The sequence below is a fragment of the Oncorhynchus keta genome, chromosome 12 (genome assembly GCF_023373465.1).
Source record: "Oncorhynchus keta strain PuntledgeMale-10-30-2019 chromosome 12, Oket_V2, whole genome shotgun sequence".
Taxonomy (NCBI): domain Eukaryota; kingdom Metazoa; phylum Chordata; class Actinopteri; order Salmoniformes; family Salmonidae; genus Oncorhynchus; species Oncorhynchus keta.
The window spans coordinates 23,709,440-23,733,640 of NC_068432.1; the positions used below are offsets into that span (position 1 = coordinate 23,709,440).

At 42.9% G+C, this 24,201-nt stretch overlaps 1 protein-coding gene and 1 long non-coding RNA gene across 7 annotated transcripts in view; both read right to left on the reverse strand.

Moving 5' to 3' along the window:
- Window positions 1-24,201, reverse strand: part of LOC118391781 (active breakpoint cluster region-related protein) — a 252,735-nt gene that overhangs the window by 74,918 nt on the left and 153,616 nt on the right. For all 6 annotated transcript variants that reach the window (XM_052457875.1, XM_052457876.1, XM_052457878.1 and 3 more), the window contains 7 exons: window positions 23,160-23,300; window positions 21,636-21,757; window positions 17,810-17,978; window positions 13,140-13,262; window positions 10,799-10,874; window positions 10,539-10,643; window positions 7,494-7,568 (listed from right to left, as the gene is read on the reverse strand). In XM_052457875.1, the coding sequence (XP_052313835.1) occupies window positions 7,494-7,568; window positions 10,539-10,643; window positions 10,799-10,874; window positions 13,140-13,262; window positions 17,810-17,978; window positions 21,636-21,757; window positions 23,160-23,300 (811 nt within the window). The remainder of the gene's footprint in view (window positions 1-7,493; window positions 7,569-10,538; window positions 10,644-10,798; window positions 10,875-13,139; window positions 13,263-17,809; window positions 17,979-21,635; window positions 21,758-23,159; window positions 23,301-24,201) is intronic.
- Window positions 960-2,649, reverse strand: LOC127906301 (uncharacterized). Its single transcript, XR_008060827.1, has 3 exons — window positions 2,289-2,649; window positions 1,911-2,234; window positions 960-1,856 (listed from the first exon to the last, which is right to left on the reverse strand). It is a non-coding gene; the product is annotated as an uncharacterized LOC127906301 (long non-coding RNA).

Genomic DNA, 24,201 nt, shown 5'->3' on the forward strand with positions numbered 1-24,201 from the left:
GTGACACATGGCATAGCAATATGAAAACAATAGCATGACCCATGTCTGTCTGGGTTTAGCTCATAGACATATCAAGATCTTGATTAGGTTAGGCAGACTTGTGGACTCGAGTCACAAATCTGATGACTTGAGGCTCGAGCCTCAAGACTCGGGACTCGACTTTGACTTGAGACTTATGACTTGAAACTATCTGGCCAGGTTTTGTAATGTTTTGTCACTCATTTTGTGGCACAAAGACTACATGGATTAATCTACACGCAGACAAAGACAGCAACAGAATCGCCCTTACAAAAAAAAGAAAACTGCAACAGACTGGCTAGTGAAACGCACACTCGGCACTCTGATTGGAAACTGTCAATCAACACAGGTTGGGTGAGCTAGCGAACAGAATGCTGATTTGCTGTACAGCTATAAAATGCGCAAATGTCAAAATTTAGGGAGTGAGGATTGCCATAATATATAAATATGCAGCTCCAAAAAGTGTTTGGTGATCAAGAATATTAACTGTTAACTTTGCAAGCTCATCGGAAATGGGGCAACAATTACTAGCATAGGACAACTGGTCTTTTGGTATGTAACAATTGCTTGATATTTATAATTTACTTATGAAGCCTGCATTTGGAATTTGTTCAAATCAAATACTACTGTGGCGAAGAAGCACCATAGGCACTGCTCTTCACTTGCTCTCTCCAAACTCCCACCAAAATTGTTTAAATGTTTTGCTGTTGCTTTCACATGTTTAAACTCATAGGCGCTATGAGGTATTTTAATGTAACATTTATTTAACTAGGAAAGTCAGTTAAGAACAAAATCTTATTCACAAACTCTCCCTTAACCCGGACGACCCTGGAACAATTGTGCGCCGCCCAATTGGACTCCAGGTCACGGCGGGTTGTGTCCTATATCGCTGTCATTTTTGTTGTGCGCAATATACGCGTGCGCGCCTCAGTACTCATAGAAGTAAGCTACATGGCCTGCTCTCCACGCTTTGGAGTCAGAACACTGAATAAGATAACATTACTGTTCCTTGTATGCATGGTGTTGAAATATAATTGTCGGATTAAGATGAATGTACCAATGTAACAATATATGTGGAAATAGCCTTTTATGTTGTAGAACCAGTTTAATGGTTGCAATTGCCAATTGGGTAAAGGTATGGTCTCGGGTCCAAGTGTTTATATTATGTAGGCCTACCAGTTTGAGCTCTTGTTTGATGGATTTGATTTCTCAAGGGGAAGCTGTACAGTCTTGCCAGCTACCAGTGTCCGTTTAGATAGTTCAGGTTAAGCCTGATATAGAGGCTATTTCTTTTGGTCTATTGCCCATGTATATTTGGTTAATGGACTTGTATATTTTGTATGATATGGAGCTTTCACCATTGGATCACCAAGACCCGTAAATAAATCTACACTGAGCACGTCAACCTGCCTTTCCTTCTGCTGAATGTCAACCTGCCTTTCCTTCTGCTGATTGTCAACCTGCCTTTCCTTCTGCTGATTGTCAACCTGCCTTTCCTTCTGCTGATTGTCAACCTGCCTTTCCTTCTGCTGATTGTCAACCTGCCTTTCCTTCTGCTGATTGTCAACCTGCCTTTCCTTCTGCTGATTGTCAACCTGCCTTTCCTTCTGCTGATTGTCAACCTGCCTTTCCTTCTGCTGATTGTCAACCTGCCTTTCCTTCTGCTGATTGTCAACCTGCCTTTCCTTCTGCTGATTGTCAACCTGCCTTTCCTTCTGCTGATTGTCAACCTGCCTTTCCTTCTGCTGATTGTCAACCTGCCTTTCCTTCTGCTGATTGTCAACCTGCCTTTCCTTCTGCTGATTGTCAACCTGCCTTTCCTTCTGCTGATTGTCAACCTGCCTTTCCTTCTGCTGATTGTCAACCTGCCTTTCCTTCTGCTGAATGTCAACCTGCCTTTCCTTCTGCTGATTGTCAACCTGCCTTTCCTTCTGCTGATTGTCAACCTGCCTTTCCTTCTGCTGATTGTCAACCTGCCTTTCCTTCTGCTGATTGTCAACCTGCCTTTCCTTCTGCTGATTGTCAACCTGCCTTTCCTTCTGCTGATTGTCAACCTGCCTTTCCTTCTGCTGATTGTCAACCTGCCTTTCCTTCTGCTGATTGTCAACCTGCCTTTCCTTCTGCTGATTGTCAACCTGCCTTTCCTTCTGCTGATTGTCAACCTGCCTTTCCTTCTGCTGATTGTCAACCTGCCTTTCCTTCTGCTGATTGTCAACCTGCCTTTCCTTCTGCTGGTTGTCAACCTGCCTTTCCTTCTGCTGGTTGTCAACCTGCCTTTCCTTCTGCTGATTGTCAACCTGCCTTTCCTTCTGCTGATTGTCAACCTGCCTTTCCTTCTGCTGATTGTCAACCTGCCTTTCCTTCTGCTGATTGTCAACCTGCCTTTCCTTCTGCTGATTTCATGCTAGAAGGTCCATATTTTACAATTCCATAGGCTAATAAAAACATGTCAAAGACAAAATAATGAAAAGGGCTGTCCTGTCCTGTAGCCTTGATAAATAGACAAATATTTGTAGCTGATCAAGTCGTTGCAAATATAGATTTCCTTTTTACTTGACTTGAGATTTGACTTGGAAACTTGTGACCCAACTTGACTTGGCTCTTAAGAACACACAACTTGGAATTGCCTCGAGTCTTTACCCATTCTACATGGGACTCGACATGAGACTCGGAACATCTTGACTTGAGACTTGCTTGGGACTCGAATAATAGTGACTTGGTCCCACCTCTGGGGTTAAGGTATCCTACCAACCAAGCAGAAGGATCCAGACTGGAGAGAGGAAGGGCACGGGAAGGGTGTAACTGATCATTTGGGGGGTGTTTTCAAAATGGAGTTAAGCTTTAGTAATTAGACACATCCGCTACGTGGGTGTCTATCAGAGTGACCTGACAACCAATGGCTGAGGAGGAACACACACTAACTACTGTCTGTATCACTTCAATTCAAAGTCAGAGTCCCGAATGGAACCCTATTCCCTATATAGAGCACTACATTTGACCAGAGCTCTATGGGCCCTCTATGGGTAGGGAATTGGGTGTAATTTGGGACGCAGTCAAAGTATGGGAAACTCAAGACTACTGGGAAATAAATAGTATTGTACATAATTGGACAGAGGCTTAGTGTGCTGCTGCACTGAAGTGAGTTCAGAGTTAGACAGGGTAGTTTATCACTGTTAATGCTCACAGAAATAGCATTTGGCTTCGTTAAGAGAAAAAATACATATCGGAAGCACAACTCCCTGCTGTGTCAGATTTACACCTCTGTCCAAAGCACCTTTCTGAAAGTTATGACTGTTCAGACTTAGTGTAAACCCAACATCACTAAGGGAAACATTCATACATCATACTCCTGGGCTACTTTTATCTCAAAGTTTATTTTCCCTTCAAATTTGAACTAGGTTTATTGGCCTGGACCTGAAATCCTACAACTAAAAACAGGGCCAGAAGGAACATATTTAGAACTTGTTTTAATGTGTGCTCGTAGTGTTGCCAAAGGAGCCTTCAGAAATGTGACACAATGAAAATGAGAGCTGGCTTCTGGTGGTGATTGGTTGAATAAGCCCTGAGGGCTGTCATTTTATTAGGAGGCCTCTTCCTGCCCTCATGAATCTGGTGGTCAGTGAGGAGTCTTACCAGTCAAACACAGGTTAATGGATACCATCCTGATTCTGTCCAGACGACCTGGAAGTTGACCCCTTCTGTGTGTGTGTGTGTGTGTGTGTGTGTGTGTGTGTGTGTGTGTGTGTGTGTGTGTGTGTGTGTGTGTTTTTCCTAATCCTAGCCTGCAGATATGTGTTCATTGGTAGGTGAAACAGTGGTCAGCAAAACCTGAGACTAAAACAGTCATTCTGAAGACTTAAAGCAATCAGTACATCTAAACTGGGTCTGAAAGAACAACACGACCAAGAGACAGGGAGGAGGGTTTGTCTGCTTTATGGTATGTGTGTGTGTGTGTGTGTGTGTGTGTGTGTCTGTCTGTCTGTCTGTGTCTCCCTGCCTGCCTCCCAAACACAGCTCCCGACTGTAACATGATGAATCTACTGCTTTATTTAGAACTTATTGGAAAAAAAATGGAATTCCAAGGAAGGAACATTATGAAGAAGGAAATTGTCTTATCAAATGATTTTTAATTGGATCCGGGATGATAACACTAACCGTTGCATGAGTAAAGGATGCAGGGAGGGCTGGATTACATTATGCATAGAGAGGCAGAGATGAGAAAATCTCTCCCCTACATAAAGTTCAAAACATGACATACACTGAGCGTACAAAACATTAGTAACACCTTCCTAATATTGAGTTGCACCGACTTTTGCCCTCAGAACAGCCTCAATTTGTCAGGGCGTGGACTCTACAAGGTGTCCAAAGTGTTCCCATGTTGACTCCAATGCTTAAACACCTCTATTCTAGGTCAATGTTTTCCTCTTATTTATTTTATTGTATTTTTTGAGGGGGGCAGTAGACTCTTAGTTACTTCCTCTGACCCACTTTTGAAACGTTGCCCTGAGCTGAAATGTATCTCTGCTTCCTATTGAAAGAAACTACGGGTGGCAGTGTTGATAAGATCGTTTTAATAGGACATGTTTGTACATAATGCAGTTTCTAAAAACAACCCTGGAGAGGTAGTGTATATCCCCTAACTCTAGTGTCCAATAGGAAGGACTGGAGGCACCGGATGTTGTAGTGTTACGAGCTATACATACAATAGTACTGTATACAAGTACACAAGCAAATACACACACACACAACACATACATTATCACCAACACACAGGCACACACACTTATGCAAGGGAGCAAATGGTTGACATACGGCTTGTACACACAATACGCTCAAAAGATAGAATCAGAGCAACACAAAATTGAAGGGCAGAGACCGGAGAAGCTGACAATAAAACTAAACACATTAAATATCAGATCCACATACGGTCCACTCTACAGTCTCCGTAATGTCCCTTCTCAAAGGAATTCCCCAAACAAACTAAGACATCTCGATCAGACTTGTGTTCCAAACAGCAGCCTATTCCCTATATACAGGGAGTGGAACAGCTTCACCAATCCTTCTTTAACCTGCCTCATCCCCTTCATCTACACTGAGTGGATTTAACAGGTGACATCAATAAGGGATCATTCATGGGAAGAGCAGGTGTTCCTAGTGTCTTGTACACTCAGTGTAGTGTACTACTTTTGACAAGTAGTGCACTACATAGGGAATAGGGTGCCATTTGGGATGCATGAATAATTGTGTGGACGGAGGCAGATGACATCTCCCTGATTAACAGTGGTCTGGAGGGGGGTGGCCAGCATGACTGGTGGTGAGATATGTTAGGGGAAATGTCATCCAAACTCCACAAGACGCTGGATCGATGAAACATCTACCAACTCGCTCTGAGATTTAACTCCACTCTCCCAACCATACTCCACACACTCCAAGTCAACTATACTCTATCATACTGTTGAACCAGGTTGTTGGGGTTCAGAGGTGACTTGATCTCAAGTATGTAGGTGGCGTAACTGCATCATTATGCTAGCTACGTCTAGCTACCATCCACTACATACACATAGGAGATGCTATGTACCAGTGGAGGGGTGTTTAAACTAAAACAGGAACTCTTACATTTCAGAGGGCATGATCCATCAGGACAATGCCATGGTAACCATACTCCCCCAGCCCCTGCATATCAGAGGGGCATGCCAATGGTACGGTCCATGAGAAAATGGAGGGAAACGTACAACCAAACCACTTCAACATGCTTCTTCTTCATTTTTAAACAATTCTGCCCACTCTGCTCCGGTGAGGATCAAACAGGCCTTCAGTGGAAACAGCTTTCCATTTTTCCACCAATCCATTACACAATAAAAACTCTCTCTGAAGCTTTCATAAGGTACACTACAGTACAGGCTGCCATGGTATCTGAGGCGGAGGCATATTTCGTTGGGTCTTTTTTTTCTGCTGTGGTGATATTTGAACCGATGCTTCTTGTGTAAAAAGGTAACAGGCAGTGGAGAGTGTTGAGTGGAGCAGCAGCTGTCTGGTACAGACATATCTGAGCCACTCATATCCCCCTGATAACACATACAGGCAGTCATGGCTAGGGCCATCTCATGCACGCACCAGGTAGGGGGAGGCCAGGGCTGAGAGACAGAGGGGGGAGAGAGAAAGCGAGATAGGGATGGAGAGAAGAGGCTTCTCCTGGCCTTCACTGTCTGTTTGTGTGTGTGTCCCTTGAGAGCTCGGCTGTGGCTGTGTGGGGACTACGCTGTTCCCGTTAGCTCTCTTTATGGAGTAGTTGTGTCCCTGACGGCCCCGAGCATCAAAGGAGCCACAGGAATGTGACTTTGGTCCAGAGCTGCTCCTCAGGGACTGGCCCTGTAGCTTTCTTTCTCTTTTTCTCTTTCTCTCCACTTCAATCTCTTCTTCCATCTCTCCCGTCCCTACATTTTCTCCTTTCTCTATATATTTTCTCTCGTTCCCCACCGCTCCCGCTCTCAGTCGCCTTTCCCTCTTTCTCTCATGCTCTCCCTATCCCTCTCATGCTCTCCCTATCCCTCTCATGCTCTCCCTATCCCTCTCAATCGCCTTTCCCTCTTTCTCTCATGCTCTCCCTATCCCTCTCATGCTCTCCCTATCCCCCTCATGCTCTCCCTATCCCTCTCATGCTCTCCCTATCCCTCTCATGCTCTCCCTATCCCTCTCATGCTCTCCCTCTCATGCTCTCCCTCTCATGCTCTCCCTCTCATGCTCTCCCTCTCATGCTCTCCCTCTCATGCTCTCCCTCTCATGCTCTCCCTCTCATGCTCTCCCTCTCATGCTCTCCCTCTCATGCTCTCCCTATCCCTCTCATGCTCTCCCTATCCCTCTCATGCTCTCCCTATCCCTCTCATGCTCTCCCTATCCCTCTCATGCTCTCCCTACCCCTCTCATGCTCTCCCTACCCCTCTCATGCTCTCCCTACCCCTCTCATGCTCTCCCTATCCCTCTCTTTTACCAGGAGAACCCCGGCCACAAGTCATTAAGAGCATGAGGTAGCAGTTGCACCGAACCACAGATTTTGGATCAGATAGCCCATTACTCCAAGTTCTTAACCATGAGGGGGGTGAAATAATACCTGACCCTGTTTCAGTGGTAACTTCTACCTCTGTGCTGGGGGTCTATGTTGTGGCCTTGTGAAAGGCTTTACTGTGGAGAAGAGAACCAGTGTGCAGGGACAGACATGGTAACCATGAACCCTTTCTCCCTGTCACCTCTGTCCTCTTTGTTGGTTGTGGCACAAGCTGTAAATGATATGCTCGAACCATCAAGAAGTGCTGAGTCAGAAGATGAACATCCTGGTGTCGGGCACACATACAATAGCTGAAAGATGCTGACAGACACGCGTGCGCATCCAAACACACACACACACACACACACACACACACACACACACACACTGAACACAGTGCAGTACAAGCCCAGTATGACAGAGAGAGACTTACTGGCTGACTCTTTGAAGCCTTTAGCAGAGTGGACGATCACATGGAGGAATCCATACAGGCCTGGGGTTTCTTCATCTGGAACACACAACACAACACAGTTAGTCACCGTCTGTCACACCCATTATCATAATATATAATAATAATAACATTGACCTGGATGTGACCTGGGACAATACATTCTCAATACATAACCTCGAGGGTGCATCGCAAACGGTACCCTATTCCCTTTATAGTGCACTACTTTTCACCAGGGTCCGTAGGGGACCTCATAGCCGAGGGTACATCTCATTCGCAATGAACAGTGTGGTAGTATATATTTCACTGAATGGTTGTGTGTGTGTTCGTGTGCTTGTGTGAGGTATTCTTTCAGGTAGACTAACTGAAGCCCCATGTGGGAGCAGGAAGCAAAGAGGACTGGGTCCACGCACGCACGCACGCACGCACACGCACGCACACACACGCACACACACACACACACACACACACACACACACACACACACACACACACACACACACACACACACACACACACACACACACACACACACACACACACACACACACACACACACACACACACACACACCCCTGTGGTAGATGGAGTAGCTCAGGTTTAATCACACACTCACACATTCATCTTAGTGTGTGACCTCTACACCAAGGCATCCCATACAGCTGTCCCACAACTCCCTAATTTCTCTGTGACATTAGCAGGAAAACAGGAGGAATCATTTTGCCCCCTTAGTGTATGTATCTAAGCCTTAGACTTAAATATTCACAAGCATGTTCTTGGGTGGCCCTTGAAAACACACACACCAGCCTACACACACAATCCAACACACTCACACACCTAAGCTTCCCCTCTCCCTCTCTTGTCCCCTGGCCTCTGCATGATTATGTTGCAGAGGCCTGCGCGTTTCCTGGTAAATAAACAGGGGGTTGAAACTGGAGATGGCCTGTTTGGAGCGCCCTGCAGGCCCATCGGGTCATGTTCTGGACCACTACGGAGATGAGAGACTAACAACTGAGTCCTGGAAAAACAATATGTCACGTGTATGTATGGTGCTATGGACCGTATATGTCCAGTCACAGACAGGTCATGCCACCAAGAGAGAAGGAGAAGCCAAGAGAAGATCTACTCCAGACTCTAACCTTTAGTCCCCCCCCCCCTCCACTGCTCATTATCAGAGATGCTACTCTGCCTGGATCTTAACCACAACGAAAATACTCAAAGAAGATGGTAGTAATGACATGTCAATGTGTATTCCTATAACCCCCTAATGGTTAAGGTTAGGACCAGAGTTAAAGTAATCTGATCCTAGATATGTAGCTAGTTTCTTCTACCTGGTCACTATAATGGCCCGTGTCAGACAGAGCGATGGTAACGAGGGGATCACATTCCTCCTCCGGCTTGTTTGATTTGATCTCCTCTGCTACTCCATGTAATAATGTCATAGCATGGTGTGTGTCTGTTGTGGGTGTTGAACGTATTCCAAATGCCAATGAACTGACCTGGAGACTTTGTCTTTTGCAATACTGTGCTATAAAGTGACTACCGATGAGAAAGAATGTAAACCTGTGCTTTGCTTAACCACGTTTCAGATCCCCTCGAAACTGGAGAGAAAACAAAAGTGTTTGATGTGAGTATAAAGGGAGTTGCTTTGACAGGCTCAATGTGGGGGGGTGCACTGTACCATCAAAACATGCTCTTTCCATGACAGACTGACTCAATCAGTGTAGATGAAGGGGATGAGACAGGTTAAAGAAGGATTTTTAAGCCTTGAGACAATTGGGGCGGCAGGGTAGTCTAGTGGTTAGTGCGTTGGTTGCAAGTTCAAATCCCCGAGCTGACAAGGTACAAATCTGTCGTTCTGCCCCTGAACAGGCAGTTAACCCACTGTTCCTAGGCCGTCATTGAAAATAAGAATTTGTTCTTAACTGACTTGCCTAGTTAAATAAAGGTAAAAAAAAAAATAAAAAATAAAAATTGAGACATGGATTGTGTGTGTGCCTTTCAGAGGGAGAATAGGCAAGACAAAAGATTTAAGTGCCTTTGAACGTGCAACAGTTTCCCATGTGTATCAAGAATGCTCCGCCACCCAAAGGACATCCAGCCAACTTGACACAACTGTGGGAGTCAGCGTCCCTGTGGAACGCTTTCGACTGTTCTGACTGTTCAACTCAATGTTAGAAAGGTGTTCCTAATGTTTTGTACATTCAGTGTATATCACCGTCTGTAATCATGGGTTTACAATGCTGTGGCCAGACTCAGATAATCATTATGTGACTTGCAAATATTGTGGCCAATTTAGATTTATACTACAGTACATGATATCCAACTTACTAAACCAAGTCTAGCAGAAATCTAGCAAGATGACAATGTATCATTCAGAGTAAGCAATAGTGGAGGAGAAACACCCTTGCCTTGCAAGAAAACATGTTTGTCTTTTGATAAAGATAGTATATCTCCAAGGGAGCTAAGGAAGCTACCATGAACACCATGACTGTGGGATTGCACCCCAATTTGTGGTGCATAGTGGGGTCCCATGTGGCTCAGTTGGTAGAGCATGGCACTTCCAATGGCAGGGTTATGGGTTCGATTATGGGTTCGATTCCCATGGGGGACCAGTATCAAAAAGTACACAAAAATTGTCCTCTTACTAATGTGTCACTCGGGATAAGAGCGTCTGCTTAATGACGTAAAGAAGTACTGTTTATGAAGACCTCATGAATGCTATTGTTTGTTTAATGTGTGAGTGCAGCGGTATAACAGTGTGTGTCTGCCTGCAATTTCCTGTCCCCCAGTCCCCCTGGGAGCTCAAAGTGGGCCTCCCAGCTGGCTTTAATGTCACCCCAATCCAAACATCCCATCTGAACCCTGCTGCAACACACACACAGGTTATCATTAGATGAGAAACACTATGTAACCTAGATTCCTTACCAAACCATTTCTATTCTTGTGCTGAGAAAATAGGAGATATGTTTGTGGGTTTTAACTCCAAACGGAGGGGAAAGGAAGGAGAGGTGAATGTGTGTGTACTACCGTCTTTATAACTGGTGACAGGAATGTTGTGGACGGTTCGGAGTTTGAAGCAGGAGCTGGTGAGGACCTGGAGCTCTACAGAGCTCAACTGACACGTCTGCAGATCTGAAGACATAGAAACACACCATTAATAAACCTGAACATACAGCCAGGCCATTGGTTTTTAACATTTGCATTGAAGGCATTGAATCCATGGCATAGTTGTTTAAAAACAAAAACTATATCAGCCTGTCTGCTCACTCTCCTGACTCTTCCTGTACCTTTCCTCTGTAGTTTCTGGATGCTCTCCCTCCACTCTGACCTCTCATAGTCTGAAGACAGGAGGAACAGGTAGCTCTGAGGACAAAACAGGGGGAAATCACATTTTATATGACAACAGCTCCCTCCTGTGGTGGGAAAGTAAATCATAATAATAAATGTATTGGGTTTATTTAGTAGTGCTTTACAAAGTAAGGGGGAAATCACATCATCCACCACCAATGTGTAGCACCCACCTGGGAGATATATGGCAACCATTTTGGTGCCAGAACACCCACCACACATCAGCTTGCATGGTGGAGAGATGAGGAGTGATATACAGTGCATTCGGAAAGTATTCAGACCTCTGGACTTTTCCCACATTTTGTTTACGTTACAGCCTTATTCTAAAATTGATAAACATTGTTTCGTTTTTCAATCTACACACAATACCCCATAATGACGAAGCAGAAACAGTTTAGACATTTTTGCAAATGAATTATAAATAAGTAAATAAATGTTAATATTTAATTAACATAAGTATTCAGACCCTTTACTTTCTTGAAGCACCTTTGGCAGTGATTACAGCCTCAAGTCTTCTAAGGTATGAAGCTACAAGCTTGGCACACCTGTATTTGGGGAGTTTCTCCCATTCTTCTCTGCAGATCCTCTCTGTCATGTTGGACGGGGAGAGTCGCTGCACAGCTATTTTCAGGTCTCTACAAACATCTACAGATGTTCGATCGGGTTCAAGTCCGGGCTCTGGCTGTGACACTCAAGTACATTGAGACTTGTCCCACTCACGCGTTGTCTTGGCTGTGTGCTTAGGGTCGTTGTCCTGTTGGAAGGTGAATCCTCACCCCAGTCTGAGGTCTTGAGCCCTCTGGAGCGGGTTATTATCAAGGATCTCGCTGTACTTTGCTCCGTTCATCTTTTCCTCGAACCTGACTAGTCTCCCAGCCACTGAACACATCCCCACAACATGATGCTGCCACCACCATGCTTCACTGTAGGGATGGTGCCAGGTTTCCTCCAGAAGTGACGCTTGGCATTAAGGCCAAAGAGTTCAATCTTGGTTTCATCAGAACAGAGAATCTTGTTTCTCATGGTCAGAGTCCTTTAGCTGCCTTTTGGCAAACTTTAAGCGGGCTGTTATGTGCTTCCATCTGGCCACTACTATAAAGGACTGATTTGTGGAGTGCTGCAGAGATGGTTGTCCTTCTGAAAGGTTCTCCCATCTACACAGAGGAACTCTGGAGCTCAGTCAGAGTGACGATCGGGTTCTTGGTCACTTCCCTGACAAAGGCCCTTCTCCCACGATTGCTCAGTTTGGCCGGGCGGCCAGCTCTAGGAAGAGTCTTGGTGGTTGCAAAGTTCTTCCATTTAAGAATGATGGAGGCCACTGTGTTCTTGGGGACCTTCAATGCTGCAGACATTTTTGGTACCTTTCCCCCTTCCTCTGTGACTCGACACAATGCTGTCTCGGGGCTCTATGGACAATTCCTTCGATCTCATGGCTTGGTTTTTGCTCTGACATGCACCATCAACTGTGGGACCTTATATAGACAGGTGTATGCCTTTCCAAATCATATCCAATCAATTGAATTTACCACAGGTAGACTCCAAACAAGTTGTAGAAACATCAAGGGTGATCAATGGAAACAGGATGCAACTGAGCTCAATTTCGATTCTCATTGCAAAGGGTCTGAATAGTTATGTAAATAAGTATACATTTGCAAAAATTTCTAAAAACCTGTTTTCGCTTTGTCATTATGGGGTATTGAGTTTAGATTGATGAGAAAAAAAAACGATCTAATGCATTTTAGAATAAGGCTGTAACGTAACAAAATGTGGAAAAAGTCAAGGGTTCTGAATACTTCCCGAATGCACTGTATGCCAATTAGGAATGATTAGGTGGCCATGATGGAATGGGGCCAGGTTGGGAATTTAACCCTTCTACTCATACAATAAGTGTCAATGGATCTTTAATAACCACAGTCAGGACACCCGTTTAACGTCTCTACCGAAAGACAGCAGCCTGCGCAGGGAAATGTCTCCTTCACTTCCCTGAGGTATTGGTATCTCCTTAGAGCAGAGTGAAGAGTGCCCCCTACTGGCCCGCCAACACTACTTTCAGCAGCATTTGGTCTCCCATCCAAAAACCGACCATGCTTAGTTTCAGAGGCAAGCCAATCAGTGGGATGCAGGGTGGTATCAGTATCAGTATATTAGCATTGCAGTCATGGACATAGTTGCTAACCACAGATCTAGAATCAGATTACCCAACCCCCAGTCTTTATCCTAACCATTGGAGGAAGACAATATATCTGATCCCAGGCCAGTGGTTACGCAGTTGCAGCTTACCTTGCCATGTTTGTTGTGTATGCGGAAAGGGATGGTGGGAGAGTGTAACAGCAGCCAGGACTCCTGCTCGTTCATCTTCTTCCTTAGACGCTCCACATTACGACTCTGGCCCTTTAGTGCTTTCTACACACACACAGAAACAAACAGAGCACGCAGTATGTTAACATACAGTTTGTTATACTGCAGGGATATTCAACTGGCGGCCTGCGAGCAAGATCTGGCCCTTTGATAAATTCTGAACACTAATAAAAGATACGCAACAAAAATCCCAACCAAAATCCGACGTTGAGTGCCAAAATGATAAGCACTAATGTGGTTGTCTATTGTGTGGTTGTCTAGCACTTTCCTAGCACCTATGTGGCATGTTTGTTTCTGTTCATATGAATTTGGCTCTAGCGTTTGACCGATTTAAGCTACAAAATATTATGACCCCCTTCCTGAACGCTACGACTCTCAGGAATACTACGTGCCTTCTGTTTTTCCTCTCCAGAACTAACACATATGGAATCATGTAGTAACCAAAAAAGTGTTAAACAAATCAAAATATATTTTATATTTGACTTCTTTTACCAAATAAATATCTTCTGTACAGCAACACTACCTTGTCACAACACAAGTGATTGTTCAAATGCACACCTGTTAATTGAAATGCATTCCAGGTGACTACCTCATGAAGCTGGTTGAGAGAATGCCAAGAGTGTGCAAAGCTGTCAAGGCGAAGGGTGACTACTTTGAAGAATCAAAAATCTAAAATAGACTGATTGTTTAAAACCTTTTTAGTTACTTCATGATTCTATATGTGATATTTCATAGTTTTGATGTCTTCACTATGTCATGACTTGGCCTCATAGGCAAAGGTTTGAACACCAACACTCATGGCTGGCCAGTTACATGACTGGTCGTAAATACCGGGCAGACTTTCTCTTCCAGTATTGAGGGAGAGAACCTCCATGGAACAAAGGAGTCCTCCTGCCAAAACTCAAACATCCAAAAGTGGAGAATGAAACAATATTCCTAATATAAAGAATGTGTGAAATGGTTTGAGGGGGAGGGGGACTTAAAGAACCATCATGTCAAATTCGTTACGAATTTGTGATGTTAATAAGTCCACTAGGGTCTTGTCATTACATCATGTTAATACTCAGTGTATTATCTATCCTGTGTGTGTGTTTATGTATTTCTGTGTGATTTTTTCATCAGTTAGTAAATAAATAATTAAGCCAATTTGTGTAAGCTGATTCATCATGAAGACTTGGGTTTTTGTAGATTTATAGGATATTACGACGTTCAGAATGAGAGTGAAATAGGAGCAAATGATTAATGGATGAAGGATGGTATATCGAGATATTCTGATACGAGTTCATTCGGGAAACGGTAACTCAAATGAACTTTTCCCGTGGTGCCCCAGATTACTACTCAATTGTTATATGATTTAATTGCAAAATAATTTAACGTGGTATGTAATTATTCGATGAACAGACGTCATCGCAGAAACGTCACGACAACTATTATTATTAATGTAGAGAATAATAAAAATAAAGAAAAACCCTGGAATGAGTAGGTGTTTGTCCAAATTTTTGACTGGTACTGTATCTTTTTGTATTATTTGTTGAGATTAGTTTTCTTAGTTTTCAGATAATTAAAAAAAATAACCTAATTACTTTGAAGAAGCTTTCGATAGAAACAAAAATAAATATGGTGAGTGAGCGTTTAATGATTATCACATTTTTTGTTTCCACCTCGACTCAAGGTGGTTGAGCGCCCTCCACTTCTTTTATAATTACGTTTCGCAACATTTCATGACAAGTGCTTTATTGGTGTGTGTGCATTGCTTTTTTATACAGTTCTTCCAAAGAATAATTGAATGTGTAAAATGTCCCGCCCCCACATAATTAACCTTTTATTATTTATTACATCTGGCCCCTGGAAGAATATAGTTTAAAGCCCTGTTTATACTGGTATCACAACTAAATCCTACACACTGCACAACTAAACCTGAATTGTACCGTGTGTGTTTGACCATGAATAATTATTTGGTATTCCAGAGATATTTGTAAACAGGGGAAATGACGGCTACATTTTGTTCACTAAAATTTACAGTGTGATGCTTGATAACTATTCCAAGGAATTTCCATGTCCTTGCTCTCCAGAATCTCCCTTCCTACACACCCTCCTCCAACCCATTCCTTGCCAGGAAGCAGAGTCAGGCCATGCACTGGCTGTAATCAGTTCAATCAGCCTTTTCCGGCTCTGATTAGGGCAGGCAGTCAGTCTGCCCCTACTGTATGACCCACTGTAGCAGTCTGGTATCAACCTGGAAGCACAGGGCCTGTATTCATAAACCTCGAAGAGTAGTAGTGCTGATTTATTATCGATCCTGATTATTTATGCCTCGTCACTTTTACCCCAACATGTACATATTACCTCAACTACCTCATACCCCTGCACATTGACTTGGTAGTGGTACTCCTTGTATATAGCCTCATTATTATTTTATAACCATTTCCTTATTTATCAAAATGCTCCTGACTTTTTAACTCTGCGTTCTTGGGAAAGGGCTTGTACGTAAGCATTTCAAAGTCAATTATACACCTGCTGTATTCAGAGCATGTGACAAATAACATTTTATGCTCTCCAAAACCTCCTAAACAGGTATTTACTATGGAAGGAATCACTGGATGCTGAAATAAATGCAGTCCTGTATAGTAACCATTATAATAAGTAGAGGTTGCTGCTGGAGTGTGGTGGATTAAATAAATGCAGTCCTGTATAGTAACCATTAGAATAAGTAGAGGTTGCTGCTGGAGTGTGGTGGATTAAATAAATGCAGTCCTGTATAGTAACCATTAGAATAAGTAGAGGTTGCTGCTGGAGTGTGGTGGATTAAATAAATGCAGTCCTGTATAGTAACCATTAGAATAAGTAGAGGTTGCTGCTGGAGTGTGGTGGATTAAATAAATGCAGTCCTGTATAGTAACCATTAGAATAAGTAGAGGTTGCTGCTGGAGTGTGGTGGATTAAATAAATGCAGTCATGTATAGTAACCATTAGAATAAGTAGAGGTTGCTGCTGGAGTGTGGTGGATTAAATAAATGCAGTCCTGTATAGTAACCATTAGAATAAGTAGAGGTTGCTGCTGGAGTGTGGTGGATTAAATAAATGCAGTCCTGTATAGTAACCATTAGAATAAGTAGAGGTTGCTGCTGGAGTGTGGTGGATTAAATAAATGCAGTCCTGTATAGTAACCATTAGAATAAGTAGAGGTTGCTGCTGGAGTGTGGTGGATTAAATAAATGCAGTCCTGTATAGTAACCATTAGAATAAGTAGAGGTTGCTGCTGGAGTGTGGTGGATTAAATAAATGCAGTCCTGTATAGTAACCATTAGAATAAGTAGAGGTTGCTGCTGGAGTGTGGTGGATTAAATAAAAGCAGTCCTGTATAGTAACCATTAGAATAAGTAGAGGTTGCTGCTGGAGTGTGGTGGATTAAATAAATGCAGTCCTGTATAGTAACCATTAGAATAAGTAGAGGTTGCTGCTGGAGTGTGGTGGATTAAATAAATGCAGTCCTGTATAGTAACCATTAGAATAAGTAGAGGTTGCTGCTGGAGTGTGGTGGATTAAATAAAAGCAGCAGCGTTCGGCTAAAGCCAAGGTGGTAAATCAATTTAAACCTATACAGTTTCTAGGTTACGGACTCCCAAGGATTTCCACAGTAAAATGACAACAAAGGGCTGACGTAAATAAGTCTATTGTGTTGAAGAGGTAAAGAGTTGAAGGGAAACTGGACAAGGTGATCTCCGGGAACACAGTCATCCTCTAAGGACCTGTGTTTATATGACAGCTACCATTAGATGGCTATCGCTGTTCCACTGTACTCAAGTTCATCAGAACTAACAAACTTCCCACGGGATAGCTTGAGTGTTTGTGAGTGTAGATACAGTGAGGGGGTGGATTATGTATATGTATATGGGTGTACTATATAAGTGATTCACACACTGACGTGCTGACTCTGTCCAGGTGACTGGAAGTTGACCCCTTCTGTGTGTGTGTGTGTGTGTGTGTGTGTGTGTGTGTGTGTGTGTGTGTGTGTGTGTGTGTGTGTGTGTGTGTGTGTGTGTGTGTGTGTGTGTGTGTGTGTGTGTGTGTGTGTGTGTGTGTGTGTGTGTGTGTGTGTGTGTGTGTGTGTGTGTGTGTGTGTGTGTCACACAGATCTCTCGTCTACAGTCGACTTGTCTAAGAGTGGAAGCGATGAGAGGAACTGTTCCAATAACAACAACAGTAGTGATGAACCCAGCCTAATCACCCAGGCAGGCAGGCTGGTTCTAGCCTCTGATAGAGAGAGTAAGACAAACACAGACCATAGGGCTCCAGGGAGGGAGGGACACACCCAGGGAAACCAGCCCAGAATGGGGCAGCCAGGCTGGCTGGGCAGGACACTCTTCCTCCACAGTGCCTTAATGGCCAGCTGACCATGACCTGGCCTGACACTGAGTGGGAGGCAAAGGAAGGGCCGCATCACCACTATTTAGGCTCAATTTACAACTATTGGGTTTAGTTTGAGTTTAAAACAAAGCTGTACTGGATACAACGTCAAAAGATAATCTGTTATTTTAGACTTACCTGCCTAAATAAACGTTGTTTTATTTTAAATAAACATAATATATCACCTTCTCCTTCTGGATCTCGCTCTTGATGACAGAGATCTTGGTCTTCATCTCCTCAATCTCGTGTTCAGGCAGAACCTGGATATGGGGCAAGACGTCCGAGTCATCCAGCAACTGGAAGGTCAGGTCTGCCAGGGGGATGTACCACTTACACTCATACTGCTGGTGTCTCCTACAGAGGGAGGTGGAGAGGAGGGGAGAGAGAGAGATCGATATCTTACATATATTTAAGAGGAGGCAGGAGAGACAAAGACAATAAGGACCTACTGTAATTAGGGATCACAGCAAAGTTGGGAAAAATATTGTTATTCTTAGATTTCTTTTTTGACATGGTTAAATAACTCATGCATAGATTAGTAACTTTTAAAAAACTATTTGGCATACAGAAACTTGAGGCCATGTGTAACTTGTTAATTAAAAAAAAAAAAAAAATACACCGATTGGCCTATAGGTGGCACTGTTATATGCAGTCTCACTTAAACCCTCATATCCGCCGCGACATTTGACCTAGAGACTTGAAACTTTGTATTTAGGCATCTTTCCTCTTTCCTCATGCTGAACAAATATGCCTCAATAAGCAATAATGTCCATGAGGATATATTTTCCTCATTCTTGCGCAATTTGGTAAAAAAAAGTTTATATATTTATATTCTCATGAACCATACATCAAATTGACTACCGATTTGGTATATAGGCTAAATAAATGAGCCTCTAATGAATTTGAGAATGATTCGTTTCTGCATTTCTGTATTCAAAGTAGGCCACGGTACCAACCTACAGCACTAAACTTCACTAGTGTCATGTGGTATAGAGAGATAAACATGGTAATGCTTTCACTGATTGCATATAAAAGGAAGATAAATAATGTGAGCACTATCATGTAGGAACTATATACCTCAATTACATCGTAACCCTGCACATCAACTCGGTACTGCTACTCCATGTATATAGCCAGGATATCATTAATCATTGTACATTTATTTTTTGTGTTATATATTTTTTATTATTTCTCTTTTTTCTCTCTCTGCATTGTTGGGAAGGGCCGGTAAGTAAGCATTTCATTGTTAGTCTACACCTGTTGTTTACGAAGCATGTAACAAATCTTGTGTCCTTTCTGTCATCCTGTGAACCCCGTTCATTGCTGCTCGCAGTTAAATTTAGATATCTCTATTGGCCCTGTAAAGGAGGAGGGCAATACCCACCATATAATTAATTATCTTCCATTTGTCTTGCTTTATGCAATATCATGCGTCTTTGTTGAGCCATATTCCATTGTGCTCAACACCATAGGATTTAACTTAAACATATCTCCCCTTACTATAACTCCTTATGTTTTGTAGTATGAAAAGATTGCTTGACTTGAGGAAATCCCATATGAAACTCTCAGACACAGAAAGACAACTAAATGCGTGTTCAGCACATCCATCAGGTTATACAGATGCTCACTAATGTTGTCGGAGATGTTTTTGTATTCCCCTAACGAGCATTTAGTATCATTATGATTCCTGGAGGCAGGACAGTAAACTCATTAACACAGGAATACATTACATCACAACTCCAAATGTGTGCAAACCTCATAAAATGACGGGGCGGGAAATATGACAAGAAAAATAAATGTCCTGTTTTTACCCCCAAAGTAAAATACTGAAAAACAAATAAACAGTAGTATGACTCTTTCATGTTTTAGATTAGTATTTTTCTTTGGCTAGTTAAATAAGTGTTTTGTCAGTATTGTACTATAGAGGGACAGATACAGATACCTCTCTTTTCTCCCTATATATACCTTCACCCCCTCTTTTGCCTGCAAACATCCCTCCTTTTGTTTTATAAGACCTCCTCTCCTTCTTAATACGGGGTGAGACCCCCCCCCGCCCCTTTGTAAGCAAACCCTTTGTCTCAGAGTGTCCATGGGGTGTTATCCGCTGTTGTCTCGAGGGTGTGGATCTGTATTCATGCCCAATAAGACTTTAAGATGATCTAGAGTCCACTTAATAAACACTCTCCCTATTACAGACGGAGGTAGAGCTGATTGGGGGACCAAGATTGTCTCTGCTGCTGTTGAATAAAATCTGCATATCTAATCTCCTCCCATCCGTCCACAGCACTTTCACACTCCCCAGTGAGCTTTTCACAGCCCTTGTTTTCCATAATCACATGGATTACATCTTAATTTACATCTCTACATTGGGAAATGGTGGTATATTATATATATACTAATATATATATATAATAATATATATATATATTACCAATTCTGTAGGAAAATAATGATGGTTATGGAGTCAATATAAACATTATAGAAACATTAATAATCAATGATGATTGAGTGGAGATAGAGGGATTGAATGGGATTCAGGTTTCTCAGTGAGTTAATACTGATGATTAGCTATCGACTGGATAGCGTGTTTTAATAGACTGTTGGCCTAATCCTATGGTGTTATAGTCCAGACCAGAGGACACATACAGTAGGCTGCGTCTCAAATACAGTACAGGTGCATCAAAGCTGAGACAGAGAGACTGAAAAACAACTATCTCAAGGCCATCATACTGTTAACCAGCCATTACTAGCCGGCTACCACCCGTTTACTCAACCCTGCACCTTAGAGGCTGCTGCCCTATATACATAGACATGGAATCACAGGCCACTTCAATAATGGAACACTAGTCACTTTAATAATGTTTACATACTGCTTTACTCATTTCATACATATATACTGTATTCTATTCTATTGCATTTTAGTCAATGCCACTCCGATATTGCTCATCCTAATATTTATATATTTCTTAATTCCATTCTTTTACTTTTAAATTTGTGTGTATTGTTAATTGTTAGATACTACTGCACTGTTGGCGCTGGGAACACAAGCATTTCACTACATCCGCAATAACATCTGCTAACCATATGTATGTGACCAATAACATTTGATTTGAAATGCCACCCTATTCCCTATGTAGCTCACTACTCTTGACCCCATAGTGGCCTATATAGAGAATAGGATGCCATTTGGGACACAACGACAGACCGCTAAAGCTACAGACCATAACAGAGTGATTTACAGACTGGGGGTAACCATGACAACAGTAGTTGTCTGTGTGTCCTTCACACTGTGAGGTAGAGGGACAGCAGCGACTGTCAATCACAATGAGCCCCAATCACGCCAACAACAGTAACCATGCCATTGGAGGCAATCCTTTAAATTAAACACTTCATCTAAGGCAGTGTATGCAGTCATTCCCAATTTACACACACACACACGCACACGCACACGCACACGCACAGCCTCAGGCCCAAGCACCAGATTGAGACCAGATTGTAATACATTTCCCAACATCCATACATCCACTACGGCAATGTGTTAATATTCAGCCCTATACGAGCCCTCTAATCACTATTCTAAATCATTTCTCCACAATAGTCTACAGAAAGGCAAACATCCAACCCTGAGGCTTGAGTTAATTTATTTTTAATTTGGGGGGGGGGTAAAAAAATACCAACCCCTGGTCTGCAGCACCAAAGGCATCACGTATGACAACATTCACATTTTAAATTAATAGTCTACCTTTTTTATTATAACATCAGAGAATACTTCAAATGGAGGAAATAAAAATAGCAGTGAAAAAGAAAATCCCTTTGGAGCTGGACTGTCATTCATCCTGATACACTGTTTCATATCACAGACACATCAGAACTGACATGATAGGAGCATATAACACTGGAGACCACTCAGTGTGTATGATCTACGTTTAGGCACAGTGAATACCACAGTGGGTACTGTAGATAGCTGAATGTGCATGTGTTTGTGGTGATACTCTGTGAGAGTTAACCTACCCTGCGGAGGTCTTCTTCATCTTGGCACAGAGCAGCAGGTCTGTGAATAGGAAGACATGACGCAGCTTCCTGGAGCCCTCTGACACCTCCACCAGGAAACCATCCTTCACCAGCTGACGAGCCTACCAGGGAGAGAAACGGCATCACTTCCTGAGGCACGCCCAGCAAGGGGCAACTAGCCTAGCCGTAAACATTCACTTCCCAAAAGGATATACTGTAGGAGGTATAGGTCAGGGTTCAGCAATACGAAAGAACTCGCTTGTTGTCTATATTTTATGTCTTTTACATATAAAATATGTCAAATTAGAGACCTTTATTTCCCTCACCAACTTTAAACATCTGATATCTGAGCAGCTAACCGATCGCTGCAGCTGTACATAGTCCATCGGTAAATAGCCCACCCAATTTACCTACCTCATCCCCATACTGTTTTTTAAAAACTTTTCTGCTTCTTTGCACACGACCATCTGATCATTTATCACTCCAGTGTTAATCTGCTAAATTGTAATTATTCACCTACCTCCTCATGCCTTTTGCACACAATGTATATAGACTCTTTATTTCTACTGTGTTATTGACTTGTTTATTGTTTACTCCATGTGCAACTCTGTGTTGTCTGTTCACACTGCTATGCTTTATCTTGGCTAGGTCGCAGTTGCAAATGAGTAACTTGTTCTGAACTAGCCTACCTGGTAAAATAAATGTGAAATATATATATATTTTTTTTAAACATTATCAGTGATGGCGGTGTTACAGCAAGATAATCATCAGCTAAAGTAAGCCACTCAGAACTTGAAACGCTCCCCTCTCTATATCTGTCCATCTCTGGAGAGCCAACTAGGAAAGCTAAAATAAGGCAGAGCTAAACACGAACTGGAGTAAATCAGGAAAGCCTAAGCCAAAGAGGGCAGAGAGATTTCCATTTAACTGGTAACAGACAGACTGTAACGAATGGAGAGATGACTGGGAGGTTAAGAACTGAGCTGACTGAATGGAAAATGGATAGAGGAAGAGATGGCGGGAGAGAGAGATGGGGGGAGAGAGAAAGATGGAGGGAGGATAGCTGAAGAGAGGGATGAGAGAGAGATGGAGGGAGAAAGGAGGAGAGGTAAAGCGCAAGGGGGAGAGATGGTGGGATAGAGGAAGGAAGGAAAGGATATACTCAGAGAGAAGCATTAAGAGGAGAAAAGGCTGACATGCAGAAAACGACAGAATGAAACAAAGGCAGTGTTAGAAAGAGGGGGACATCAAACAACCCTGCACTGCATGCTGGGAGAGAGAGAGAGGGGAAAGATCAAAAGATGCTAGAGAGAGGGCGATCGAGAGAGATGAAGAGAGAGGAAGCTGGTAATGAAGAGATTGAGGATGTGGGGGTAGGAGGAGAGGACAGATACTGTGGGTTTCTCGCTGACCTCAAAACACATTTCACAAATGCATTGCCACACTTCCCCAAGGTTACAACAAGAAGTTCTGAAAAGTATAAAGTAGTCTATTAAAATGGCATTTCTGTGTGTGTCACCCCACCTCTCCCTTAGGCGTGGTGACGGCGGTCCTGCGGGGGTCAATCTCTTCGTTGATGGAGGACAGGAAGTTCTGTGAGATCCTCAGAGCGTCCTGCAGTAGGGGGAAGTCTGGGTGGTCCTTAGGGGTGTGCTTCAGCAGGTCCTACAATAACACACAGAGCGAGAAAGACCATTAGATCCCCCATCCAAAAACAGAGAGAACCACATCCATTCAAATGAAATGTCTATGGACAGTCACTGTGCATGTGTTTTTAAACCTGTGTTGATGAATTGGACGACTTGGATGCTTCGCTGGGTTTTGTGCCACATCATTTCCTCTAATTAAAGCATATGAGAGTCTCTACTTTATTGAACCGTGGGCGTAACTAATGACTTTATTTTTAAAGTGCTACCTAAGAAACGGCTGAGGCAATCTGCTTCCACATTGCAAATACCTTAGTCTCAGCGTAACTAAGTTCCTTTTTTCCAAAGGAGCGTGTGAAAGAAAAGCCAATCTCTTTTCCGTTGCCTGATTTATGCCTCGTCAGCACACCTCAGTGAATGTATTCTGACAAGCTCTAGAAAGCTTGAGCTGATGTCAGCGGTATAGTACACTACCCGTCTTCCTACGTCATTAAGAGAAAAGAACACAGTAACTTTCATCATCTGTCAGCGCCCCTGTCCCAAATGGCACACTATTCCCTATATAGTGCACTATGGGCCCTGGGCAAACACTATTGAAATGTAGTGCACTAAATATGGAATAAGGGTTCATAGTGTGTTTGCGTGATCTTCTCTTACCTTTGTACCAAACCAACTGGTCTTTCTTTAGTCACGGCTCCACTAGCTTTATGGAAAACATATTCATGAAATGCACTGGAAGCGAGACTGGAGGACACGTCTAGGCATCTCCGCTTCCTCTGTTAGCGGTTTTCACTTTCCACTTGGTTGTAGCCCATCAAATTAGCACCTATTGTTTATAACAGCATGTCATTTTGATGGACAGCGCAGAGGAAAGGTATAGGCTTGGCAAATGGAACGGAACACTTACTATAAACAGCAGC